The 27282-nt window shown below is 48.4% G+C and overlaps 1 protein-coding gene across 1 annotated transcript in view; it reads right to left on the bottom strand.

Moving 5' to 3' along the window:
- Positions 1-1264: 1264 nt before the first annotated feature.
- LOC121875447 (serine/arginine repetitive matrix protein 5-like) overlaps positions 1265-27282 on the bottom strand; it is a 73603-nt gene continuing 47585 nt past the window's right edge. The window contains exons 3-7 of the mRNA XM_042380005.1: positions 25396-25534; positions 16944-17070; positions 7745-7772; positions 5892-6071; positions 1265-5685 (exon numbers count right to left, since the gene is read on the bottom strand). Coding sequence (XP_042235939.1) covers positions 3204-5685; positions 5892-6071; positions 7745-7772; positions 16944-17070; positions 25396-25534 — 2956 coding nt within the window. The 3' untranslated portion in view covers positions 1265-3203. The remainder of the gene's footprint in view (positions 5686-5891; positions 6072-7744; positions 7773-16943; positions 17071-25395; positions 25535-27282) is intronic.

The following is a 27282-nucleotide window of genomic DNA, read 5'->3' as shown; positions in this document are numbered from 1 at the left end:
CCACCACCAGCTGGTGAGGTGTTGTGGCCTCTACCACCACCAGCTGGCGAGGTGTAGTGGCCTCTACCACCACCAGCTGGTGAGGTGTTGTGGCCTCTACCACCACCAGCTGGCGAGGTGTTGTGGCCTCTACCACCACCAGCTGGCGAGGTGTAGTGGCCTCTACCACCACCAGCTGGTGAGGTGTAGTGGCCTCTACCACCACCAGCTGGTGAGGTGTAGTGGCCTCTACCACCACCAGCTGGTGAGGTGTAGTGGCCTCTACCACCACCAGCTGGTGAGGTGTTGTGGCCTCTACCACCACCAGCTGGTGAGGTGTTGTGGCCTCTACCACCACCAGCTGGTGAGGTGTTGTGGCCTCTACCACCACCAGCTGGTGAGGTGTTGTGGCCTCTACCACCACCAGCTGGCAAGGTGTTGTAGCCTCTACCACCACCAGCTGGTGAGGTGTTGTGGCCTCTACCACCACCAGCTGGCAAGGTGTTGTAGCCTCTACCACCACCAGCTGGTGAGGTGTTGTGGCCTCTACCACCACCAGCTGGCAAGGTGTTGTAGCCTCTACCACCACCAGCTGGCGAGGCGCTGAACACTGAGTGGACTTGCTTATGACTGACAACTGTACTCCCTCACTCTCACTCTCCCTCACTCTCCCTCTCCCTCACTCTCCCTCTCACAGTCACTCTCCCTCTCTCACACTCGCTCTCCCTCACTCTCCCTCTCTCTCACTCTCTCTCACTCTCTCTCACTCTCCCTCACTCTCCCTCCCTCACTCTCCCTCACTCTTCCTCCCTCACTCACACTCACTCTCCCTCTCACAGTCACTCTCCCTCTCTCACACTCGCTCTCCCTCACTCTCCCTCTCTCACCCTCCCCTCCTCTCCTCTCTCTCCTCTCTCTCACTCTCCCTCACTCTCCCTCCTCCCTCTCCCTCCCTCTTCCTCCCCTCCCTCACCCTCACTCTCCCCTCCCTCACAGTACTCTCCCTCTCACCTCGCTCTCCCTCCTCCCTCTCTCCACTCTCCCTCCCTCACTCTCCCTCCTCTTCCTCCCCTCCTCCCTCCCTCTCCCTCCCTCCCCCACCTCCCTCTCCTCCCTCCTCCTCTCCCCTCCCACCTCTCCCTCCCTCTCCCTCCCTCCCACTCTCTCCTCTCCCTCCTCTCCCTCTCCTCCCCTCTCCCACTCTTCCTCACTCTCCCTCCCTCACTCTCCCTCCCTCACTCTCCCTCACACTCTCCCTCACTCTCTCCCTCACTCTCCCTCACTCTCCCTCACTCTCCCTACCTCACACTCACCCACATCATAGCTGATATATCTCTGTACACACTGGTCAGTATTAGCTGTTCCACCAACCCATTCTAGCTGCCTCTACACCTCTCCTTCACAGCTAATTAATAACCAGGTAACGTTACACAGGTAACACCCACCTCAGCTAGAGCCAAGGTCAACCTCGCGTCTCTAATTCCCTTGATAACACCTAAATGTAATTATTATTTTAAATGTAATTACTCTCATAGGTGTAATAGCCTCATTAAAATGTTATCTCGTAAGTGTAATTATTCCACCAAATGTAATTCCACCTTTGAAATATAACACAAATTATATTCTAGTGTAACAATGACCTAAAATTGCACTACTAATTGACTTGAAAGGTAATTAAGTGATCAGTCGTACAGGTAAACACATGAGTCTTAAGTCTTATTACCTTAACATTTGATTCATATTATATTTTTGAGTTATTACATTTAAAACTGGCCTGTTACATTTAGGGTTGGTCACACTCAAATGGGCCTAGGGTGTGACACTGGTCTTTAGGGTGAGGTGGGGTTCTGGGCCTGGCAACTCGCCTCAACAACCTGCACTGGAAGCTATTATTGGTACACTGACTAGCAGGTCTCACACCAGTTCACCTAAATATGCCTCAGGGTGATAGGTTAGTGTGCCTGACTCATGATTGGTTAGTTCTTCATGACGTCACTGATGTTTATGATTGATAGGTTTTTCATGACGTTACTGATATTCTGGTTTATGAATGGTTGGCTTTTCATGACGTCACTCATGGTTTAGTTCATGGTTGGTTGGCTCTTTCTAATGCCGTTATTGGACTGATTCTGATTGGATGGCTCTTCATAACGTCATTGTTGGTCTGGTTCATGATTGGTATAGGTTTTTACATGGCGTCACTGATAGTCTTGTATATGAAAGATAGACCCATCATTGGCGATCTGACCAATTATTGCCAGACCACAGCCTCCATGACGCCATTGATGACATGACCAACGAATGATAGGCCATACTCTTCGTGTCGTCATTGTCGATGTATTCAGTGACGTCACATAACAGGCTTGCACCAGTAACCTTATTTATCAACTATATATTAAGGAGCAAAAGTTTCTGAACACGTGAATTGAAAGCAACTTTGTTCGTGGCGAGTTAATACAAAGCTAAAAGGTATAGATGAGTGTTAAAGCTGGAGAGAGACTGAGAGGTTCTACCCTGAGAGACTCTGAGAGACCCTGGGAAGAGATACAGGAGACATCAGTGTTATGAACCGACCTCAGGGGGATGACAGTGTTATGGGGGAGCCATCACCCTTGTACCCGATACAGTATATTCTTAACAACTAAATATTGAAGAATTGTTTCATTATGTACATAGCTTAAAGCTGTTTACCATACACCAGGCACTCTGGCGTCAGCTGCCCGGGTAACCATCACACGCCTTTACGAACACCAGACACGTAAACAACGGCTGGAAGACCTGAAACATTATAATCACATACTACAGTATTGATAAAAGCCTCATTGACAACTACTATGTACACACACACACACACACACACACACATCAGTATCCACTTCTTTGTGCACGTTTTATGGGAGTGTTCACCGTGAGCGTGCACCTTCCCGATCACTGTACATTATGCCCGGTGCACCTTGTGTTTACTGTTTACAATACCACCAACAGCTTGTAGCTTAGCCTCTGTGTGGGTGACCGGCGGTAGAGTTATCACGCTGGGTTAGGAGGAAGCGGTCAGTGAGGGAGGCGCCGCCCTGGTGAGTGGCTCAGCCCTCGTGGGTCATGACTATGGACCTTTCTTGCTGCACATGTTCTTAACTTTAATATATTTATGACTCATGTTTAACCTCATATTTGTACACGCCTCATTATGGAGCCCTGGGGCATCATCCTCCTGCTGGTGGCTGCTATTGGCTGTGGAGGGAAGGTCTTCTCTCATCGAAGTTCCTGCCGGCCGTCTTGGTCAGATCTTTCGAGTTCAACTTGAACATCTCAAGAGCTCGACTTATGGCGCCGTCACACACATCATCCCAGGGTGACGCCATGAAGCTTCCCAAGGGCATGCCGAGGTTGAAGGAGTTGGACCTACAGAGGTGGAGGTGTGAGAAGGGCGGAGGGTCGCTGGGCTGCATGCTCATCGACCTGCCTCGAAGCTTCCAGGTCAAGGCTGCCAAGTGTTCAGTCTCCTGCTGCCTGGTGGAGGAGGAGGAGGGGGACGAGTCCTCTTTGTCCGCCTCGCTGTTCTCGCTCATCATACTGCCGATGTCGCTGCTGGTGGAGACAGACCTGGCGAACACACTCCTCTCGTCCTCTCCCTCCTCGTGGATGGCTGAAAGCTCCACAATACTTCCCGGCGTCGCTGCCTTTTCCTCCTCCTCCTCCTGCGGCGGCGGGGTCTCTGTGTTGGGCGTCTGTTCCTCCTTCGCTACCTCTAACTCGTGTTTCTCAGACAGTTGTATTTGTATTGGCTTTTCCATCGCTTGTTTGGGTTCACTGTCAGTCGCTGTACAAGACGCGAAGGTTAATTCTATGGTGTCAGAAGAGGTGTCTGTGGCGCGGACAGTGTGATCAGACTCCACGGTGTTAGTGCTGTCCATACTCTCACTCCTGCTGAAGATGCCGTCATCCACAGGCTCCTCCAGAGACACATAGGCCTCGTCCATATCGGTTCTCTTGTCCTTATGCTTGATGATATCGTTGGCTGCCCCTGATGACTTCCTGCCCTCGCTTGGCTGACTATAACTGGGTGATGATCTCTTGTAGTCTGACAGTTCCTTGACGCTCTCCAGAGATGAGGCGGGAGACGCATCACTGCTGTTTGATCTCGTCTTGTTTACTTTGGTCCTCTTGGATGGTGAAGTACTCCTGGGTCTGTTGATGTTCTCGTCGCTGCTTCTGTGTTTGTTGTTTTTGTTCTTCTCCTTCTGTAGTGTTTTCTCTTCCCCTGAGTCCCGCCTTCGAGGGGTACCAGAGGCGCCCTTCCCGGATCCTCGTCTCTCGAGCTTTTCCTGCCGTTCTTGTCTCTCTAATTTTTCTTGTTGTCTCTCGTGTCTCTCCTGAATTCTCTGCTCAATGTGGGAGACTGAGCCACGTCTCTTACTGGGTGACGGAGCTCGGCTGGAACACGAAGACTTGTCAATAGGTTTCTCAACATGTCTGGACGCCTCTGACTCATTATTTGGTTGTCGTACGCGCGGTGACTCAGGCCTCATTGTCTCCTTCTCTTTCTTTCCTTTACGTCGTCTGTGTACGTCTCGCTTCATCCTCTCTGCTCGACTTACCTTCGGAACCTTTTGTGTGAGGTCAGACTCCGGGTGGCTGTGTCGGGAACACCTTTTGTTGCAGGCGTTGTCTCCTCGACCACCCTGACTGTTGCCTTTGAGTCGTCCCTCTGGAATCGTATTTCTCTGTCGATTTTCACTTGTTCGTCCCCGAGGTGGTGTTTTGCGGTGGCTGTTAACCGCCGTGTTGTATTTAGTGATGAGGTGGTTGTACTCCTCGTCGTTTATGGAGAACCTGGAGTCGAATATACTCTGCCTTTCGTTACCTTGAGTTGATTCCGTTCCAACTTCGTCTATCTTGTCGATGGAAGCCAAACTCTTGTACAGACGACCAGACACTCGGTACTCGTCCACCATCGGCAGCATCGGGAGGAACACATTAGTACAGCTCTTATACAAGGAGTCGTCGTCTTGATTCAACCATCCGAACACTGACAGGGCTTCTTCTGAGTGTGAGAAGGACTTAAGAGCCCATAAGTCCTCCCGAGATCTCGAGAGGCCGAGTCTTCCTTCATGGAGACGTTCACGAGACTTCGAGACCGCCTTCTTCTGGTTAGACATCTGCATCCTCTCGAACAACACCTCGCGAGACTTAGAGAGACTTCGGACGCGGTCGAGACTCTGCCGAGACCCTCCGCGGTAGAGAGAACTGGTGGAGGAATAAGCGGAGTTGACTGCCGAGGTTTTTGGTCCACTTAGAGGATGGATGGGTGGTAAACCGATATCCCGGGGAGAGGAACTCATGGGCGTGAGGATCGTGGGCGTGGTGTTGTTAGGCGTGAGGATGGCGGGAGTTGTGTTAGTGGGCGTCAGAACTCCGGGAGTATTACTGAGGGACCCACTGGACTTGGTGTAGTGATCGGCTCCTCCAGCTGACGTGATGATCTCTGACAGCGCTGACACGAGAGAGGGGGAGTGAACGCTGGTGGACGTGTGGTGAGTGTCAGACGTTGGCACTGTGAGGGTCATGGACGTGGTGGCAGGTGAGGTGGAGGTTGTGGCAGGTGAAGAGGAGGTTTTGAGGACAGGTTGGGGTGGGATCTTGGCTTTACTGAGGTCAGCCTTCATCCACGGGTGTTCCAAACACTCACGGGCGCTCATCCTTGACCTAGTGAGAGAGAGAGAAACCCTTTAAGACAGTATAGAGACACAACACAACACTAGAGTGAGTGTTGTCGTTCATTATGGAAACATTATACACAAGTTACCGTGACAATCAAGACCTCTTATTACTAGTGAAGAGACTTTTATTATATTATGACCGCGACACACACACACACACACACACACACACACACACACTGATCACCGTACTGTGGTTTACGAATTAATAGTTTCTTGATGAAGTCAATGGCCTCAGCAGAGATGTCCTCAAAGAGCTCCTCGGGGAAGTCAAGCTCCCCCAGTGAGATCTCCAGGAACGTCTCTTGGTCTGTGTCGCCCCCGAACGGTAAGAACCCCGTCAGGAGCACGTAGGTCAGCACTCCCAGAGACCTGTGGGGGAGGAACGTTTGGTTAACATAAACACACATTGTTATTATTGATACTAACATCTCTCTGTGGCATCCTAGATATCTACCACCACTACCACTATTCCCTACCACCACCACTACCACCTACCACCATACCCTACCACTATCCCCTACCACCACCACCTACCACCATACTACCTATCCCTACCACCACCACCATACCACCATCCCTACCACCCCCCTACCACTACCACCACTACACCCCCTACCACCATACCCTACCACCTATCCTACCACCACCTACCCCACATACCCCTCTTCCCCCTACCACCACCACCACCCCCACACCATGCCTACCTTCCCTACCACCACCCCCATACCCACCACCCCCCACCTACCACCATACCCTACCACTATTCCCTACCACCACCACCACCTACCACCATACCCTACCACTATCCCTACCACCACCACCACCTACCACCATACCCCTACCACTATCCCTACCACCACCATCACCACCACCATACCCTACCACTATTCCCTACCACCACCACCTACCACCATACCCTACCACCATCCCCTACCACCACCACCTACCACCATACCCTACCACTATCCCCTACCACCACCACCTACCACCATACCCTACCACTATCCCCTACCACCACCACCTACCACCATACCCTACCACTATCCCCTACCACCACTACCACCACCACTAAACATAGGAACTACCAACACATCACACACCTATTACTCTGAATTAACACGCTCTGATACCTGCAATCCAATTAATCACAGGTAAGTTAACCACACCAACTAACAGGTGAGTATGCTAATACCTGCATAAAAAGTGTCCGGACAGGTGAGCAATTGTCTCACCGGAGGGTAAGTCAAGATTTATGAGGTGTTGAGGGCCTCAGGCAAGTGTATGTTGTAGAGCACACACACACACGTTCACATGCACACACACACACATACATCCACGTTCACATGCACACACACAATATTTCACACTCATCATTCTTCATAATCAATACACTATCTACACCTACACACACTTGACACACAACTTAACACAACACTTACCACACACTTACCACACACTTAACACACACACTTACCACACACTTAACACAACACTTACCACACACTTAAATATACTACTTTACCTCACACTTATTCCACTGAGCTACACCACACACTGGCTATACACTTACTACACTACACTATACACTCACTACACCCTGTACACCTGGGTAGTAATCCACAGTAGTCAGGAAAATCGCCTTGTACCTCACTACACCCCTACACCACACTACACCATACACTCACTACACCCTGTACACCTGGGTAGTAATACACAGTAGTCAGAAAATCTCCTTGTACCTCACTACACCCCCTACACTACACACCACACCATACACTCACTACACCTGTACACCTGGGTAGTATACACAGTAGTCAGGAAAATCTCTTTGTACCTCACTACACCCCCTACACCCCCCTACACCCCTACACCCCTACACCCCCTACACCCCCTACACCCCCTACACCCCCTACACCCCTACACCCCTACACCCCTACACCTCCCTACACCCCCTACACCTTCCTACACCTTCCTACACCCCCCTACACCCCCTACACCCCTACACCCCTACACCCCTCTACACCCATGGTCCTGAGACTCACCACATGTCCGTCTTGGTAGTGATGGTTCATACAGGATGATCTCTGAGCTGTAATGAGACAACACATCATTATCATCATTATCATCATTATCATCATCATCATCATCATCATTATCATTAACAACATAATCATCATCATCATCATCATCATTATTATCATTATCATCATCATGTAAATATGATATGTATGTGTGTGAAAATATATACACACACACATACACACACACACACACACACACACACACTCACACACACACACACACACACACACACACACACACACACACACACACACACACACACACACACACACACACATTCTTCAAAATCTTACACAAGATAAACATGAATTATGGAGATACACTTCCATAGACTGTGTGTGTGTGTGTAATATATAATAATAATATAATAATTAGTTTATTGAAGAGTTGGAGGCTGAAAATATAAGTTATATTTGGGAATGGTACGAATTACAAATAATATACAAGACATAAGTGACACAAATAAGATATATAGTAACTTAGATGGGGATCAGCTCAAAATACAGTTCATTTCAACATAGTGACAGTGTAGGGAGCAGTGTTTACTGGAGTGAATACACTGATTTATCATGTTATTGATGTGTGTGTGTGTGTGTGTGTGTGTGTGTGTGTGTCGGAAGAAGTAGTAGGAGGAAGAGGAGGGAGAGAGGAGGAGGGGAGGAGGAGGAAGAGGAGGAGAAGAGGAGATATTACATCCTCTCCTGATGTCACTAACCAGTCCTCAGGTCCTTCCAGGGAGGTGATCACTATCCTCCTGTCCTCCCTACCTACCATACCCTCGCTACCCCTCCCTACCCTACCCACCATACCCTCCCCCCTACCTTACCTCCCCTGTCCTCCCTATTCTTCCTGCTATCCCACCTCATTTTCTCTCTGACCATTCAACCCTCACCCTCTCTCTCTAGTCACTGAGAGAGAGAGAGAGAGAGAGACACTCCACCCTCCACACACACACGACAGGTTAATGGCCTCCTTCCCTCCACCACCACTACCTTTCTGTATACAAACACCCCCTCTCTCTCTCCCTCTCCCCTTCTCCCCCTCTCCCCCCCTCTCGCCCTCCTGGCCTTCACCCTCACTGCATTAGCCTCAACACACCCACCTTCCTCCCCAGCTTTCACCCTATCACGTGGTAATGTCATTATTCATATGATTAACTCACCTGGCCTAGAACACCTCACCTGTATCTTGATTGTGTCTTACAGGTGAGGAGGACAGGGTGTGAGGTTACCTGTAGTACCGTGTGTGTGAGGGGGAGGGGAGAGGGGAGGGGAGGGGGAAGGAGGTGTTGCAGTTTGCTTTGTATATTTTGTATACATTATTTATCTCTCCATAGAATCCATCCCCAAATAACCTACCCACCCACCCACCCACTCCACCCACCCACCTACCTACCCACCCCACCCACTCCACCTACTCCACCCACCCACTTCACCACCCACCCCACCCACCCACCCACCCACCCACCTCGCTCCTTCCACCTCACCAAGCGGATGACAGGATTAGTTCTTGCAGGACCTTGTTGAAGAGGCCCCATCCGACCTGCTTATGGGGCCACCATGGGGCCGACACACAGACAGACGGACAGACGGACAGACAATGAGAGAGAGAGAGAGACAGAGAGAGAGAGAGAGAGAGAGAGAGAGACACTATCATCGTCTCTGTTGTTGTTATTGTCACTCTGTTTTGGTTTCACTTAACTCTCTCTCTCTCTGATAAATCTTGTCTTGCAGGATCTCTCTCTCTCTCTCTCTCTATCTCTCTCTCTCCTTCTCTCTCTCTCTCTATCCAGACCTTGTCTTCATGTTTAACCTAACCAAGACCTAACCTAAAAGACCTAACCTAACCAAGACCTAACCTAATCTAACCAAGACCTAACCTAATCTCCAACAAGACCTAACCTCTAACCTATAAACGCCGCTGTGATTTCAATACAATAGTAGATAGTGAGACACACACACACACACACACACACACACACACGCACGCACGCACGCACACTCACTCGAGGGAGGATCAACCTGTACATAGCAAAATCTTTCCTTTCAGTAATTTGCAGAGTGTGTGTGTGTGTGTGTGTGTGTGTGTGTGTTGTTGTGTGTGTGTGTCTCACTTTCCGCCCTCCCATCACCCCCCCCTCATTCCCTCCTGCATCCCCCTACCCACCCTCCCCTACCCCACCCCTCCCCTACCCACCCCTTCCCCTACCCACCCTTCCTCTCCCCCTACTGTCCACCAGGTGTAAGCAAGCAACACCTGTGCCACTGAATCACCTGCCTCCACCACCCCTCCCTCACCCCTCACCACCACCTCTCACCATCCCTCCCTCACCTCTCACCACCAACCCCTCACCCCTCACCTCTCCACCACCAAACACCCCCACGATAAACGCCTCCCCTACAACCTTCCCCTACGGTCTCTTCTCATACATGATCATAATAGGAGTACACCCTTATGGCCATTGTGTGTTATTACTGTCTTGTCCCCAGCGCTGTATAAGGTGTGGATCAGCTGATTAAGGTGCTCTTTGGGGCGTGAGCGTGACCTGCATTCAGCCCTTAGAGGAACCTATGAAATGGTTTGTGTTTGGTTGGTCGATGGCTCTTACCTGGTCCCTACCTGCCTCCACCTGGTCCCTACCTGTACCTCCACCTGGCTCCTACCTGTACCTCCACCTGGCCCCTACCTGTCCTCACTGGCCCCTACCTGTGCCTCCTGGCTCTCACCTGCACCTCCACCTGGCCCCTACCTGTAGCCTCCACCTGGCTCCCTACCCTGTATCTCCTGGCTCTACCTGTGCCTCCCACCTGGCTACCTGTACCTCCACCTGGCCCCTACCTGTACCTCCACCTGGCTCTACCTGCCTCCTGGCTACCTGCCTCCACCTGGCTATCTGTACCTCCACCTGGCCCCTACCTGAGCCTCCACCTGGCCCCTACCTGTACCTCCACCTGGCCCCTACCTGTTGTAACGTGGTACAACCAATGGTGTGGATGTAGTGTATAGTGTGGTGTGTGGGTGTAGTGGTGTGGGTGTAGTGGTGTGGGTGTAGTGGCCATGACCTTGGCGTATGGCCACTATACTCCACCTGCGTGACGTCACTCCACCTGTGTGACGTCACTACTGAGATAGTATCCTCTCACTCACTAACAGTAAAAATTATATCAAGGTTGTTGCCGAAATCCTATATGTTAATTGTCCTTCTGTGTGGGGAGGGGAGGGCAATCACTATCACCACCATCACCATCACCACCACCACCACCACCACTATCACCATCACCATCACCACCACCACTATCACCACCACCACCACCACCATCACTATCACCCACCACCACCACCACCACCATCACCATCACCACCACCATCACCATCACCATCACCATCACCATCACCACCACCACCAGAACACCTGTACTAAGCTTCAGGTGATGGTAGAAACAAATGGGTGGAGTAGCTCAGGAGTCAACAACAATTAAGATACCTGTATAATGTTCCCCCCTTCCCTCTCCCTAACCCCCCCTCACCCCACCTCCCTTCCCTCTCCCTTACCCCCTTCTCCCCCCCCCTCCCCTTTGGTGTTATATAAAGCCACTTAAGATGGATTAACTTATGATTGAAGGACACGCAATGTTAAGTCAGGTGTGATGATGGACACAGGTATGCAGAGTATGTACAGGTGTTTTGTTTTGGTTGAGTTAAGATCACGTATAGATACATACTCTAGGGCCACTGTTGATGGTATCCACACACACACACACACACACACACACACACACACACACACCAACCCTGGGCATAATCACCACCACCACGCCCAAGTTCTCAGGGATTTTAGGTATACGTTTTACAGCAGGTATAATCTTTTCAGGGCTTTAGGGTACAGGTGTGTGTGTGTGTGTGTGTGGGGGTGTGTGTGTGTGTGTGTGGGTGTGTGTGTGTGTGTGTGGGTGGGAAATCAGACCAGACTGTGTGTAGGAAATAATTCTTCGTGTTGTACAAAGTTTTTCCTATAGAGGGCGTTGGTCATTGCCTCTCGCCCTGCCCTTCTGTCCCTTACCTACGACGTGTGTTGATCCAGGAACTAGCTCTAATGTTTCACTCACTCGCTTACTCACTCACTCGTTCGCTCACTCACTCACTCACTCACTCACTCGCTCGCTCACTCTAATGAAGGAAGGGGCAAGGAGAGATAGATTCAGTACAGGTGTTTAAGTCCAGAGTAGAAACACCTGTTGGTTCTGTCACCCTAATTAGCAACAGGTAAGAGAGGCGTGTTGACGTGTTTCACTTGTATACTTTACTGATTCACTTAGATGGGTCACTTGCTTGTTACTTAAGTGTTTATTAAGATTTAAGTGTTTGTAAGTGTTTTGGATGGAGGATTTTCTTGTTAGTATGAAAATACACACACACACACACACACACACATATATACACACACACACACATATACACACACACACACACACACACACACTGTTATATATACCTGTGCACTTTATGACACCTGAGCCAAGAGAGGTAATTTAACCCTCAGGTGCGCACAGGTAACCCGGCTGGGCTTGAATCGACGGAGGACGGAGGGGCGTGGAGGGTATGAGGAGATGGAGGGAGGAGGGCGTGGAGGGCATGAGGAGGTGGAGGGAGGAGGCGTTGGGAGGTGGAGGTGGAGGTGGTTCACTATTATAACAGACAGGTGGGGTGATAACTGAGTGAGTGAGTGGGGTGATGGGGTGATGGGGTGTGAGATGGGGTGATGGGGAGGAGTGTTGGTTCAGGCTAAGCTAAGGTGATGGTCTCTGTTACTCCCGGTTGAGAATTGATTGTCCTTCCTTCTCCCTCTTTCTCCTTCTCTCCTCTTTCTCCTCTTCCCCTTAACTGAACACCCTGGGGGCAAACGAGTCCCTTCCTCCTCCCCCCTCCTCTCTAGCAGGTTTTGACCCCCCCGGCATCTAGTAATGAGTCACACAAGAGAGATGAGGTAGGTCGTGTGTGTGTGTGTGTGTGTGTGTGTGTGTGTGTGAGATGAACTGTGTACGTTGGAGAATATACAAGGGGTATTTTATTCTCCCTTCTTCCTCTTCTCCTGTTTCTTTCCATCCTTATCTCTCCCTCTCCCTTCCTCTTCCTTTCTCTCCCCTCTCCTTCCTCCTCCTTTCTCTTCCTTCCCCCACCTACCTCCCCCCTCACCTACCCCTCACCCCCCTCTCCTCCCCCTCTCCCACCCCCTCACTACCTCTCACCTACCCCCTCCCTACCCCCTCACCCCCCTCCACCCTACCCCTCTCCTCCCCCCTCACCCTCCCCCCCTCTCCTCCCCCCCTCCCCACCTCTCCCCCCTCTCCTCACCCCTCACCTTCCCCCTCCCCCTACCCCCTCTCCTCCCACCCCCTCCTCACCCCTCTCCCCCTCACCCCCCTCCTCACCCCCCCTCACCTACCCCTCCCCTACCCCCTCCCTACCCCATCCCCACCCCCCCCTCTCACCTACCCCTCCTCCCCCTCCTCCACCCCTACCCCCCTCACCCCCCCTCCCCCTACCCCTCTCCCTCTTCCCCCTCCTCCTTCCCCTCTCCCTCACCCCCCTCACCTACCCCCCCCCTTCCCCACGTCTCATAATTAAGGTTTCTTCTTCACCTGTGTCATCATCTGTAGTCTCCATGGCAACGGCTACCAGGTAAAGTATATCCATGTATACATCCATGTAGGTATGTATGTCTATGTATGACCCTAGGATGACCTCTCCTTCTTGGTACACCTTGAGGTCAGCTGTTTCCCAGGTATTACTTCACCTGCCTCCCTTAATTATCTCTAGTTCACCATTGTTTCATAGTTCACCATTATTTCATCACCATCTTACCTCGACTTGTCATTATCATCATTATCGTCACTATACCTATCACTTCTACCTGTCACCATCATCATCATCATCACTATTGTCATAAGACACAATCAACTCCTTGTAACAGGTAACACACACCAATCGGCGTCTTGTAACAGGTAACACACACCAATCAGCTCCTTGTAACAGGTAACACACACCAATCAACGCCTAGTAACAGGTAACACACACCAATCAGCTCCTTGTAACAGGTAACACACACCAATCAACGCCTAGTAACAGGTAACACACACCAATCAGCTCCTTGTAACAGGTAACACACACCAATCAACGCCTAGTAACAGGTGTAACACACACCAATCAGCCCTTGTAACAGGTAACACACACCAATCAACGCCTAGTAACAGGGTAACACACAAACCAATCAGCTCCTTGTAAAGAAAACAAGTCACAGGTAGGTGAACAAGAACACTGACCAGTGAACCAGGCCATCAAAAACAAAACACAAGAACCCAACCTAACCTAACCCAACCCAACAAAAACCCAACCCAATCCCAACCAAACAAAAACCCAACCCAACCTTAACCTAACCTAACCTAACCTAACCCAACCCAGTCCCAACCTAACCTAACCCAACCTAACCTAACCTAACCCACCTAACCCAACCTAACCTAACCTAACCTAACCTAACCTAACCTAACCTAACCTAACCTAACCTAACCTAACCTAACCTAACCTAACCTAACCTAACCTAACCTAACCTAACCTAACAAATTACAAGACCTTATACAGACACCGAGATAAAAAGTTGGTTTATAAGTAATAGAAACTTGTCAGCATAAATTATAAGTGATATAGAGGAGTAATAAATAATAATTAAGTACAAAAGTAAATGGTGTGGTCAGGTGTGGTGGATTGAGGCAGCAACTCGGTCAGGGTTTTATCAGATCACATAATATGAACTAAACTAACCTACACCTGCAGCAGTTAACGCTGGGGAAGTCATATTCCTTATATAGGGGTGACACAAGCCTTGGAGGGTCAGTGTGGCCCAAGGACGAGGTGTGGCACTATGATCGAGGGTGAGGTGTGGCACTGAGGCCGAGGACGAGGTGTGGCACTGTGGTTAAGGACGAGGTGTGGCTGTCTCATTAATCTTCGTTACTTATAATCTTACTGGGTTTAAAATTCTTGTCACTTTCACATCCAAAAATGAGGACAGGTGTGGGAGGGAGGAGGAGGAGGAGGACAGGTGTGTGAGGAGGAGGAGGAGGAAAGAGAGGAAGACGAGGGGGAGGAGGGGGTGTAAGGAGAGATGGCCAAGGGGGCGAAGAGGAAAGAAGGAGGAGAAGGGGTGGTCGAGGAGAAGGAGGAGAAGGTGGAGGTGACGAGGTTGGTGATGGGTGGCAAGGGGCGGTTAAGGGTGGCAGTGTCGGGTAAGGGGGATAGTGAAGGGTGGTTTAAGGTGGTAAGTTGGCGGTGTTGAGGGATAGTTAAGGGTGGCAAGGGTCGGCGATGAGAGGGGTGGCGGGGTGGCGAGTTAGGGGCAAGACACGGTATAGGCGGAGCTGCAGCAAGCACCCTAAAGCCTGAATATGGGCCATGATATTAGTAGTTAGCTGGGGAGATGTCTCTACTAATAGACTCAAACACGGACGCTGGGAGACTCAAGGACACTGATAGACTCAAGCACGGGCACAAGAAGACTCTCCTCCCCCCCCTCCCCACTAGCACCCCAGAGACAACCCCACCCCCCACCACCGTCCCAGTAAGCAAGCAAGCAGGAAGAATCTCGGTGAGGTCATACAAGGTCAGATCATTACAGGTGGGTGGTCCAGGTCACCCCCCCAAAGGCACTGCGGTTGCTTGCGGCTCATCATGCTTAACGCGGATCTTGTTGCGGTCGTGTTAACAAGACCCGCGGTGTAGTGTTGCTCTCCCTCGTGTGGGTTACAGATATACCTTGACCACACCATTTTTCGTACCCCCCAACGACTCGTGAGTCTTAGTGCCTGAGTCTTAGTGCCTGAGTCTTTACTGAGTCCTAGTGCCTGAGTCTTTGTTGAGTCCTAGTGCCTGAGTCTTTATTGAGTCTTAGTGCCTGAGTCTTTATTGAGTCTTAGTGCTTGAGTCTTTACTGGGTCCTAGTGCCTGAGTCTTAGGTGGGCACTGTGGTGAAACCCTTGTGTGTGGTTTAACTCTTTGAGGATGATGATTAACCTAACCCCCCGCCAGGTAGCTTTAGGGTGAAATAAGCACAGGTGGTTAATTAATCATCCAGGTAATTCAACTAGTCCTTTTGTCTTAACTAATTATAACATATTTAATTTCATATATAATTCCAATATTTTAGGTTTGGAAATATAAAACCCCCCAAAAGAATTATTTGGGAATACTTAAGATTAATTATTTTGGGTTAGGTTAGTTTAGGTTAGGTTAGGTGAGGTGAGGTTAGGTTAGGTTAGGTTAGGTTAGGTTAGGTTAGGTGATAGTAGACACAAATGTATCCAAGAAACAGTAATACACATATGAAAACCTCACCAAAGCAATAATAAATATATGTACTAAGTGTTAATATACCTCTCAGTCAATAATATCCCTCGGTCCAAGATCCTTCCTTATCAATAATGCCGATGAGGATGATCTAAGAGCCAACGATTTCAATTATGCTAATATGGCCCCTAATGTTATTATCATAATTAAACCATCTGCCTGGTCTGACGTCTTTATTGGAATAACTCTACAGCATCGTCGACCTAGCAAGGAGGAGCACTGACATTTGGGAGATGATTATTACGTATATAAGGCGGAACTAACAAAAAATAACAATAATAATAATCAGTGGTAGTGGGGGCCAGGTTCAGTATATTTTCACAGGGACTGAGCACCCAAGTCAACAAACACACCATCTCGTAAAATCAGAACTGGGGAAATGAAATTAACTCGATGTATACATAAAGATTATACAATATTCCTCCGTACTTGACACTCAGACAACCATAAGTGATAAAGAGAAAATATATACTGAGTTTTCTTATATTCCTGATTTCCGGTAGAGAGATGAACTTGACATATAACAAGAGACAAGACTGTATGTGTTGGTTCAGTCTTGTCGCTGCCACACCCAACACACTGACCTACTGTGGCAAGTTATATATTTCGCAGTTATTGCCTAAGTTAGTCTAATTTATTTAAAGACTTTTCTTACCTTTCAGTTGGTTCAATGATACAATATATATGTCTTATTGACTAGCACACACACACACACACACACAGACACACACACAGGTATATAAACAAGGTAGAGCCACTAACCAACATAGTCCGGGGTGCCCAGTATCTCACGCACCTCCCTACCAGGCGTCAACAGTCGGGAGATCTCAAAGTCACACAACTTGACGGCGCAGTCCGGAAACTCCCCCATCAACACCAAGTTCTGTGGCTGTTGGAGAAGAGGGAGTGAGTGTTGGAGAGGGAGTGTTGGTGATTGCTAGGAAGTGTTGGAGGTAGATGTTCCTAGTAATTAAAGAATACATATTCATAATTTAATACACATATACCATTAATACATCTCAAAGTATGTATATTTCTGCATCTGAAAAAAAATGTGAGCTAAGATCAATACATTAACAAAAAAGTAATTATATTTTATAAACTATTTAAAACTTTATATTATTGAGTTATGGAGTGGTGGTGGTGGTGATGGTGGTGGTGGTGGTGGTGGTAGTGGTGGTGGTTGTTAGGATGGTGGTAGAGATGAATGTGGGAGTGGTTGGAATGGTGGTGGGAGTGGTTTTGGATAGTGGTAGTGGTGGTGGTTGGGATGGTGGTAGTGGTGGTAATGTTAGTGGTGGCAGTTGTAGTGATAGTGTTGGTGGTAGTTGTGGTAGTAGTAGTAGTAACTGTACCACTCAGGTACCCACAAGTTACAGTTGAAGTGGAGTGAAACATTTCCTGGTGTGTGTGTGTGTGTGTGTGTGTGTGGAACTAGCAATATTACCAACGACTCTGACACCACCCTGACACCACCCTGACACCACCCTGACACCACCCTGACACCACCTGTAATACCAAGGACATAAAGAAACAATAGGTTGTCTCTTAATGTTTAAAAATAACTCGTAATGTGTAGACAGAAGAACGACCTAGAGACACTGGTGGGGGGGGGGTTAACACTGTATTGCCCCGGCCGCCAGCAGTACTCGCTCTTATTTTCAAGGTTGAAGAAATTGAAGTAATTTATTCATATACTGGACCCACCCAGGGACTTGAGGCCTCGGTGGCCTTCCACCTGGGACTGGTAACCTTCCTCACCCTCTCCTACCTGGACTAGCCTCACTAGCCTGGATGCCCCCCCTTGGACAGGCTCTTGTAGGAGTGAATTGTCTGAAGGTCTGACTGGTTGTAACTCCAGTTGGTTCACCCACCTCAGCTCTGATTGGCTAATTAGGTTTTTATTTCCGGTTCGCTGATTGGTTAGAGGTCAAGTTACCTCAATTACTTCACCCCTGATTGGCTGTTGATTATGTTGGTTGTGGGGAGAATGACACACACACACAGACACACACACACATACACACACACATACACTGTCACTATGTTGAAATGAACTGTAGTTTGAGCTGATCCCCATAAGTTATTATATGTCTTATTTGTGTCCACTTATATTTACTTGTATATTATTTGTAATTCGTAACCCATTCCCCAAATAATATGACTGTAAATTTTTCAGCCTTCAGCGCATAAGCTCTTTCAATAAACCGTTAATTATTATTATTATTATTATTATTATTACTGAACACACACACACACACACACGCCATGTCAGATGCTTTGGGAGGCACACTCATTACCCGACTATGGGGGTGAGAGGGAGGTGCTCTCATGTGATAGTGTGGGTGTGGGCGTAGTGTGGGTGGGTGGGGGGTAATGTGGGTGTGGGGGTGGTGTGAATGTAGGGGTGGGTGGGTGTTGAGGGTGTAGTGTGGGTGTGGGGGGTGTTATGGGTGTGAGGGGTGGTTTGGGTGTGGGTGGTGTAGTGTGGGTGTGGTGGTGTAGTGTGGGTGTGGGGGACAGGGGTGGACCAGGTAATGAGCGTGAAGGAGGCCCCACACCTGTCCTACTGCCTGGTGTGACGGAGTAGCTATACCTGTTGGTCCAGTCAGGTGAGTCACTGTGGCTCGGTGTTGATGGCTCCTGGGTGTTAGCAACCATAGAGCTGCAGACTCAAGGTGGTGGTGTTATATGGTGCTAAATCCTCCTCCTTCTGTGTTAAATTGTGTTAAATCCTCCTCAAATGGTGTTAAATCCTCCCCCTCCAGTGTTAAATGGTGTTAAATCCTCCCCCTCCAGTGTTAAATGGTGTTAAATCCTCCCCCTCCAGTGTTAAATGGTGTTAAATCCTCCCCCTCCAGTGTTAAATGGTGTTAAATCCTCCCCCTCCAGTGTTAAATGGTGTTAATCCCTTCTCAAATGATGTTAAACCCTCCTCCTCGTTAACCAAAGGAAGTTAAACCCTCATGATAGTTAACAGTTAAATCTTCGTCGATATTAACTCAAGCGGATAAATTCTTCATAATTTTTTACTATAACAAAGACGTAACGTAAATTTCTACAACGAATAGAAAGTTTATTAAGTAAATTCTATAATAATACTTAATATTTAACCTTGTGTCACGTCTATGTATTGTATGATGGAATATTATTTTTCGTATCCATAAAATAGTAATATTATTTTCTTTAATTCCTCAAAAAAAATTGTTACCCATTTTCTTTGATGACTCTAAAAAATAAACCCTGATCCTCATTTTCTTTCGATTCCTCTAAAAAAAATAAACCAAGGTACCCATTTTCTTTCACAACAGCTTGAGTTATGAAGGGGTGTTCCTCTCAGGGGTGACTATAAGAGACTGACTCATCCCCATCTGAGTGCTCAGCGTCGTGTCTGGCTCTCAGTATAATGTTTCCTTGTATATAAGTCATAATAGAGGGGCGGCTCCTTAAAAATTGACACTTTAAATTTTTAGTGATGCAGTCTCCGCCCTTAACGAGATTCTGGGGTGTTTGGTGACGGTGAGAGGACCTTCGGGTATTTGTGTGTGTGTGTGTGTGTTTGTTCATCTGTTTGTTTAATATGATTAGGGGATCGTGTTTTGGTTTTGACACACACACACACACACACACACACACACACACACACACACACCATCTTATAGCGGTTATTGACCTGACGCGGACCTGTCTTCAGTACACTCACCACCAACACGTGATGAGAAGCCAAGAAAGACTCCATACTACTCCAGGAGAGAAGTGAGGACTCCCTACTCCAGGAGGGAAGTGAGGACTCCCTACTCCACCCAGGCAAGTAACTCTAAATTCCTAACTACATCAAACGAGGAAGAAACACCATCTCCAACCCCTTGTTTGAGCTGAAGGACCTACCAGGACCACGTGATGCAGCTGTAGTGAGGTAGAGGCTTAGCACCCAGGTACAACACAACGGCCATCCAATGAGGTCACAAGAATGTTTACAGACCAGTTAATCTATATGTTGACTCTATGTTTCTTATGTTTTGTATTGAAAGCTTTTGTCAATCAAGTGACCCACTCCCCGACTTCACCTTATGTAACTTATCATCTCTGTTCATTGTATATTTTCATCCTTCGGGCTGCCGTGTTATCTTAATAAGCCGTTAATTATTATTATTATGACAACACAAGTGGACAACATGAAGACAGATATGGAAATAGCCATCTTTGGTTTAACCCTTTGATGACGATAATGATTTAACCCTTTAAAGAAAATTATATAACCCTTTAAGGACGACTGTTTAACCCTTTAAGAACATAAGAACATAAGAATGGAGGAAACTGCAGCGGGCCTATTGGCCCATATTGGGCAGTCCCGTTTACACCCAACCCCTATTGCTCATATAAGCATCCAACCTATGTTTGAAGCTATTCAGCGTATTCGAGTTAATGATGATATTTGGTAACTTGTTCCACTCATCCACTGCTCTGTTTCCAAACCAGTGTTTACCTATTTCACGCCTAAATCTAAATTTTTCTAATTTAAAACCATTGTTACGAGTTCGCTCCTGGTTGGATAGTTTGAGTACCTTTGAAATGTCCCCTTTGTTTAGCCCTGACTTCCACTTATACACCTCTATCAGGTCGCTCCTCGCTCTACGTCTCTCGAGGGAGTGCAAATTAAGATGCTTTAACCTGTCTCTATGCTCCGAGTTCCTAATGCTTGAGATTAGTCTTGTCATTCTCCTCTGAATTCTTTCCAGGATTCTATATCCATTCTGTATCGGTGACCAGAACTGAACTGCGTAATCCAGGTGTGGTCTCACAAGAGCAAGATACAGTTTTAGGATGACCTCGCTAGTCTTGTAACTAACACTCCTTTGTATGAACCCTAGTACTTTATTAGCCTTGTTACGAGCAAAAACACATTGTTTACTTGGCTTAAGGTTCCTACTTATCATTACTCCTAAATCTCTCTCGCCCTCGGATTTCTCGATGGCATCGTTGTTCATCTGGTATCTGGTTTCCCTGTTTACATCTCCTATACTGAATACTTTACATTTGTCCACGTTGAATTTCATCTGCCATTTTTCAGACCATTCGAAAAATTTGTTTAGATCTTCCTGGAGTTTTGCGGAGTCCTCGTCAGATTTAATAACACGTCTTATTTTAGTGTCATCAGCAAATTTGCTTATGTTGCTGTCTATGCCGATATCTATGTCGTTTATGTATATAATAAATAATAATGGTCCAAGTACTGAGCCTTGGGGAACTCCACGTGTGACGTTGCTCCAATGGGACTTAGTGCCGTTAATGCTCACTCGCTGTTTCCTGTCCTGCAACCACGCCCTAATCCGTTTAAGGATATTACCTTTGATGCCATGTGCTTCTACCTTTCTAATTAGTCTTTCGTGGGGGACTCTGTCGAAGGCTTTGCTAAAGTCGAGATATACCACATCATAATTATTGTGCCCCTCATCACCGATTCGAAAACTGATGAAAAGAATGTTAATGAAATTAGTTGAGCCCAGAACGTCGCTTGTGAAGCCATGCTGGGAATCATTGATCCAATCGGTGCTTCTCCAGGTGATTTCGAATAGAGTTTGAAATGATTGCTTCCAGTAATTTGCCTACTATTGATGTTAGACTGATTGGGCGGTAGTTAGAGGATAGTGATCTATCCCCCTTCTTGAAAATCGGTATTACATTCGCTATCCTCCAGGATTCTGGTACTACACCTGTTTTTAAGGACATGAGAAAGATGATTTAAATCCTTAAAGAATATGATTTAACCCCTTTATAGATGATGGTTTAACCCTTTATGGCTGATGGTTTAACTTTAACCCTTTGAAGAGGAAGACAAAGGCGCCCCATCTTTTACTGGTTAATACCGTGAAACATCTTTTGTCACGCCGTCTCCTCCACCGACACGTGAGAGCGCGGCAACCATCCATCGTCGGGGTGTAGACAGTGCTACGTGCCTCCCATGACGGTGTGGGGGTAGGGGGGACGGGAGGGGGAAGTGATGGAGGAGGTGAGGGAGGAGGGAGAGATTGGAGTGGAGGGAATGTGAAGGTGAGGGATGGGAGAGAGACGGGGTGGAGGACTTCTGAAGTGAGGGGTGAGGAAGGGGGGAGGAGGGAAGGGAAGGGAGGGAAGGGGGAAGGGAAAGGAAAGAAAGGGAGGGGGATCTCTCATGGGCTAGCCAGGTCTCTCTCAGGGTATGGCCGTCTGTCTGTCTGTCTGTCTCTCAATGATGATGAGAAATAAAGTTGTAGGAGGAGAGGAGAGGAACTACACACCTCTTCATCACCAGAGCTTAACGTGGAAACCTTCACGCACGTCTTTCACTCTCTACTGTGCTAAGGAGGCTTTTCTCTACCTGTCTCACTACCTCTACCCCCCCTCTTCCCCTCAACCCCCCCTCTACCCCCTCCTCCTCCTCCTACTGCTGCAACAAGGTGTGTGTGTGTGTGTGTGTGTGTGTGTCCTATACCGGTTCCTGTGTCAGCCTTAAGACTCATCACCCGCCCTTATTGCTGCCATTCACGCCCACACGCCCACACACACATTCAGTCTATCAGAGAAGCTTTTAAACCCAGCATTTTGATATGGTGTTTATAAGGCTTCTTTATAATGCTCCTTTAATAATGCTCCTTTAATAATGCTCCTTTAATAATTCTCCTTCATGATGTTCCCTCTCAATGCTCCTCCATAATGTTCCATAATAATAATGCTTCTTTATAATGCTTCTTAATAATGCTCCTTCACAATGCTCTTTTATAATGCTCCTAGAAAAAAGAACACAACAGATCACAGGTTGTTAATGAATCCATCAGTCAAGGTGCTACTACGATCATGTCTGAGGGTTGGCTACCACGACCCTCCACTTTAAATGTTTCTGGTCTCTCTCTCTCTCTCTCTCTCTCTCTCTCTCTCTCTCTCTCTCTCTCTCTCTCTCTCTCCCCTACTACCAGCCGTGGCAGCCACCTCTGAACCACCAAATAACTACCACTCTATCCCGGCCTACTTACTAAATAACAGCATACTACTGCCACTACCCTGCTATTAACTTACTCCTTATACGCCCCTACTACCCCCTCCTCCCCCCTCGTGTCTCTCCCCCCCCTCTCTCTCTCTCCTCCCACTTTTACAACACCCACCTTCCTCCTCCAACCAGCCCCTACCACTGCTACCACTACTACCACCACTACCACCCACACCACTACTACCACCACTACTACCCACCTCCACTACCTACCACCGCCCACCACCACCACCACTACCACCACTACTGCCACCTCCCACCTACTACCACCACTACCACCACCACCACTACCACCCGTCCTCTGCTATTGGTCATTAGCCTGAAAAAGGGCGTGGTTAGAGAGGCGTGGGCGTAACTAAGGCGTAGTGAGAAGTATGGGCGGGACTGGGAGTGTAGAGACGACAAGAAAGAATTGGGCGGGTAGGAAAAGCAGGATTACACTCTCACGCCCATCCTGACGCTCATTCTCACGCCCATATACCCTTCCCCGCCCACTCACCCCCACCTCCGCCCACCCCTGCATGCCCCTCGGCCCGCCCCAGTAGGCCTAACAAGACAGTGGGTCAAGATTAATGAACGTGGGAAAGTTCAGACGTGTATTGAACAAGTACAGAACGTGACTAATTAAGAGTGAGAAGCTGTGACCCCAAGACCTGACCCTGGGACTAGTTGACCTAACCTAACCTAACCAAATCTAAACTAACCTAACCTAACCAAACCTAACCAAATCTAAACTAACCTAACCTAACCAAACCTAACCAAATCTAAACTAACCTAACCTAACCAAACCTAACCAAATCTAAACTAACCAAACCTAACCAAAGCCTAGCCAAATCTAACTAACCTAGCCTAACCAAATCTAACCGCCCCCCTTCTGGCGTCAGCACTAATGTCAGCAGGAGCCACGAGCCACGGGGCGTCAGCATCAGAATGGAAGCAAAGGTCTGTTGAGGCTGGGCTGACGGCTGACAGTGACGGAGGCAGACGGCTGACAGTGACGGAGTATAGACAGTCATCACCCTGACCGGAGGAGGGAGGGAGGTGAGGGAGGTGAGGGAGGTAAGGGAGAGAGAGGTGAGATGAGGGAGGTGAGGGAGGGAGGTGAGGGAGGTGAAGAGGAGAGGGGTGAGGGAGGTGAAGGAGAAGGTGAGGGAGAGAGGTGAATGTGAGGGAGGAGGGAGGAGGAGGAAAATGAGGTGGTGAGAGAGGGAGAGAGAGAGGGGGAGGAAGGGATAGTGATGGGGAGGCACCATCCTCCCTTAATCCTATAGTTCTGACCCAACCTCACTTAACCCCTCCCCACCTCCTCCCCACCTCCTCCCCTCCCCCCTCCCCTCCCCCTCCCCCACCTCCTCCCCCTCCCAAAAAAAGGTAATTTATGTAAGCCATTAAGTTGTAGGGGCCAGACCTTTTAGCTCACAAATTTTAACAACTAATTCATCTTACGTTCTTGGCCGGTGAGGACTGTGACCCACCTGACCTGACCTGACTTGACCTGTAGCCATGGTAACACACGGTATTTATGACGTGACTTGAACGTGTCCTTTGGGGAGAGCTTATGTACGTGGTGGTGGTGGTGGTGGTGGTAGTGGTGGTGGTGGTGGTGGTGTGGTAGACCTTCTTCCCCCCCACCTCCCCCTCCCCCCTCCCCGTCTACCTGTCATGCCCCGTCACTCATCACCACCTTCACTCACCTGTCTGCCTCACCGTCTACACAGGTAAAGGCTCACGAAGGTTCACAACTCAGGTCATCACCATAACTGAGGGGGGAGGTGTCAGGGTAGTGGGGCAGGTGTCAGAGTGGTGGGGTGCAGGTGTCAGTGTAGTGGGGTGCAGGTGTCAGTGTAGTGGGGTGCAGGTGTCAGTGTAGTGGGGGGGGTTGATGTCAGGGTAGTGGGGGAGGGGGAGGTGTCATGCTATTATCTATGCTTACCTGTTTATTACCCTCACCTATAATTTACACTTTAATTAAGGTAACCATAAACTGGTCTCACCTTTATGTCTAGCTGAACAAGGTAAGAACAGGCCCTCTCTAACACCTGGTTCTAATTACAGGTAAGAACAGGCCCTCTCTAACACCTGGTTCTAATTACAGGTAAGAACAGGCCCTCTCTAACACCTGGTTCTAATTACAGGTAAGAACAGGCCCTCTAACACCTGGTTCTAATTACAGGTAAGAACATGACTCACCTTTATGTCTAGATGAACAAGGTTACGGTCGTGGATAAACACCAGTCCCTCAAGGAGCTGTCGCGTGAAGCTGATGACGTCACGTTCATACGGTACCATGTCTTGGTCCAGCAGGGTCTGTAGGTCACCCCCTGCCGCACTGTGTGGAGGAGAACACCTGTTAATACTGTGTGTAGGTCACCCCCTGCCGCACTGTGTGGAGGAGAACACCTGTTAATACTGTGTGTAGGTCACCCCCTGCCGCACTGTGTGGAGGAGAACACCTGTTAATACTGTGTGTAGGTCACCCCCTGCCGCACTGTGTGGAGGAGAACACCTGTTAATACTGTGTGTAGGTCACCCCCTGCCGCACTGTGTGGAGGAGAACACCTGTTGTGTCTATAGGGTTGTCAAAATCCTTCATCCACTGCGGTCATATTTTCTCAACACAACTTTGTATAGTGTTTAGAGCCACTGGACACTAACTACTACTATACTGTTACTGCACAATGCTCACTAAAGTACCTCCAACTGACCCCCACGTCCCCCTCCTCCCCTCCCTCTCCCACTCCCCCCTCCTCCCCCTCCCCCCGAGCTAAATAAAGGAGGCGTTCGTGACCTTATTTTACGGTGTTTTTATTGGCTCTGAATGAGACCAAGACACCTTCTGAGGTTGCTTGACTCCTGGCCCGTGTTGAGGAAGGGGAGGGGAGGGGAGGGGAGGGGGGTGAGAAGAGAGGGGAAGTGAGAGAAAGGGGAGGGTGTTAGGTGAAGTAAAAGAAGGGGATCAAACTCCATATCAACATTATTTTATCAACATTTCAACATTACAGCAACATCACAACAGCCTTGGTACCCTCCCTTGTAAACATGAGGTGTGGCAAGAACAAGGGAGGAGGTATTTTTAGACCTTATCTTCTGTTATGACCAAAAATTTATACATTTTTTTTCTTTCCATTCATTGTTGGTGATCCATCTACGTGTTCATTAGCATAGGTCGGGAGGGGGCGGGAGAGGGGGCGGGAGGAGGGGCGGGGAGACTCAAGTATTGGGTAGACGTGTACGGAGGGAAACAATAACCAACAAAAAACATTAACAACCACCACTAACCACAATCACTAACCACAATCACAACAAGCATCTCTCTCAGTACTCAGACCAGTTGCCAAAATTCAGCTCACATGACCACTGACGGTAGGTAGTGGAACATGACGTCTGACTGATGATAAGAGGTCCTTGGCTGCCATCGTCTTGTTCTACTCAACCCAAATTAACTCTTGCCTTTAGGAGTTGTAACTTGGCCCAGAAGATACTCCTCCTCTTCCTCTCTTCTCTTCTTCTCTCTTCCTCTTCTTTTCTCTATCTTCTTCCCTTCATCCTACTCTTAATCCTCTTCCTCTCTTCCTCTTCTCCCTCTTCCTTTTACTCACTCTCCTTCCCTCTCCCCGCCCTCCTTCCCTCACCCTCCCCTCCCCCTACCACGACATAGCCAGGTAGGAAAATATTGTTTATAAATACACCTGTTTACCTCAGTTGCAGTTGTTTACACTTGATGAAATTCAATGTCGTGAATTTGTTTGTAAGTTCTCTTCTCATTTGTTTGTTTTGTGTTTGTTTGATGTGTTGTTGTTGTATGTGGTAGAATGTATGCAAACAAAAAAGAGACATAAACAGTGTAAACAAACAATAACAATAGGTATAAAAGACATAAACAACCGTAGATAAACATAAACACAATCATCTTGTTTCAGGCAGATGTGTTTGTGTTTATTAAAGAGATGATGCGTGACTATTAAGATGCTTAGTGACGCTATCTAGAAGTCCCATCTATTGGTGGAGTTAATGGTGGACTCAGGGGCGTCAGACATGTTTGGTGAGGGAGGGAGAGAGAGAGGGAGAGAGGGAGGG

The sequence above is a fragment of the Homarus americanus genome, unplaced genomic scaffold (assembly GCF_018991925.1).
Source record: "Homarus americanus isolate GMGI-L3 unplaced genomic scaffold, GMGI_Hamer_2.0 scaffold20322, whole genome shotgun sequence".
NCBI classification, from domain to species: domain Eukaryota; kingdom Metazoa; phylum Arthropoda; class Malacostraca; order Decapoda; family Nephropidae; genus Homarus; species Homarus americanus.
The sequence above is the reverse complement of the archived record's forward strand: the minus strand, read 5'-3'. Positions and strand labels throughout refer to the sequence as shown.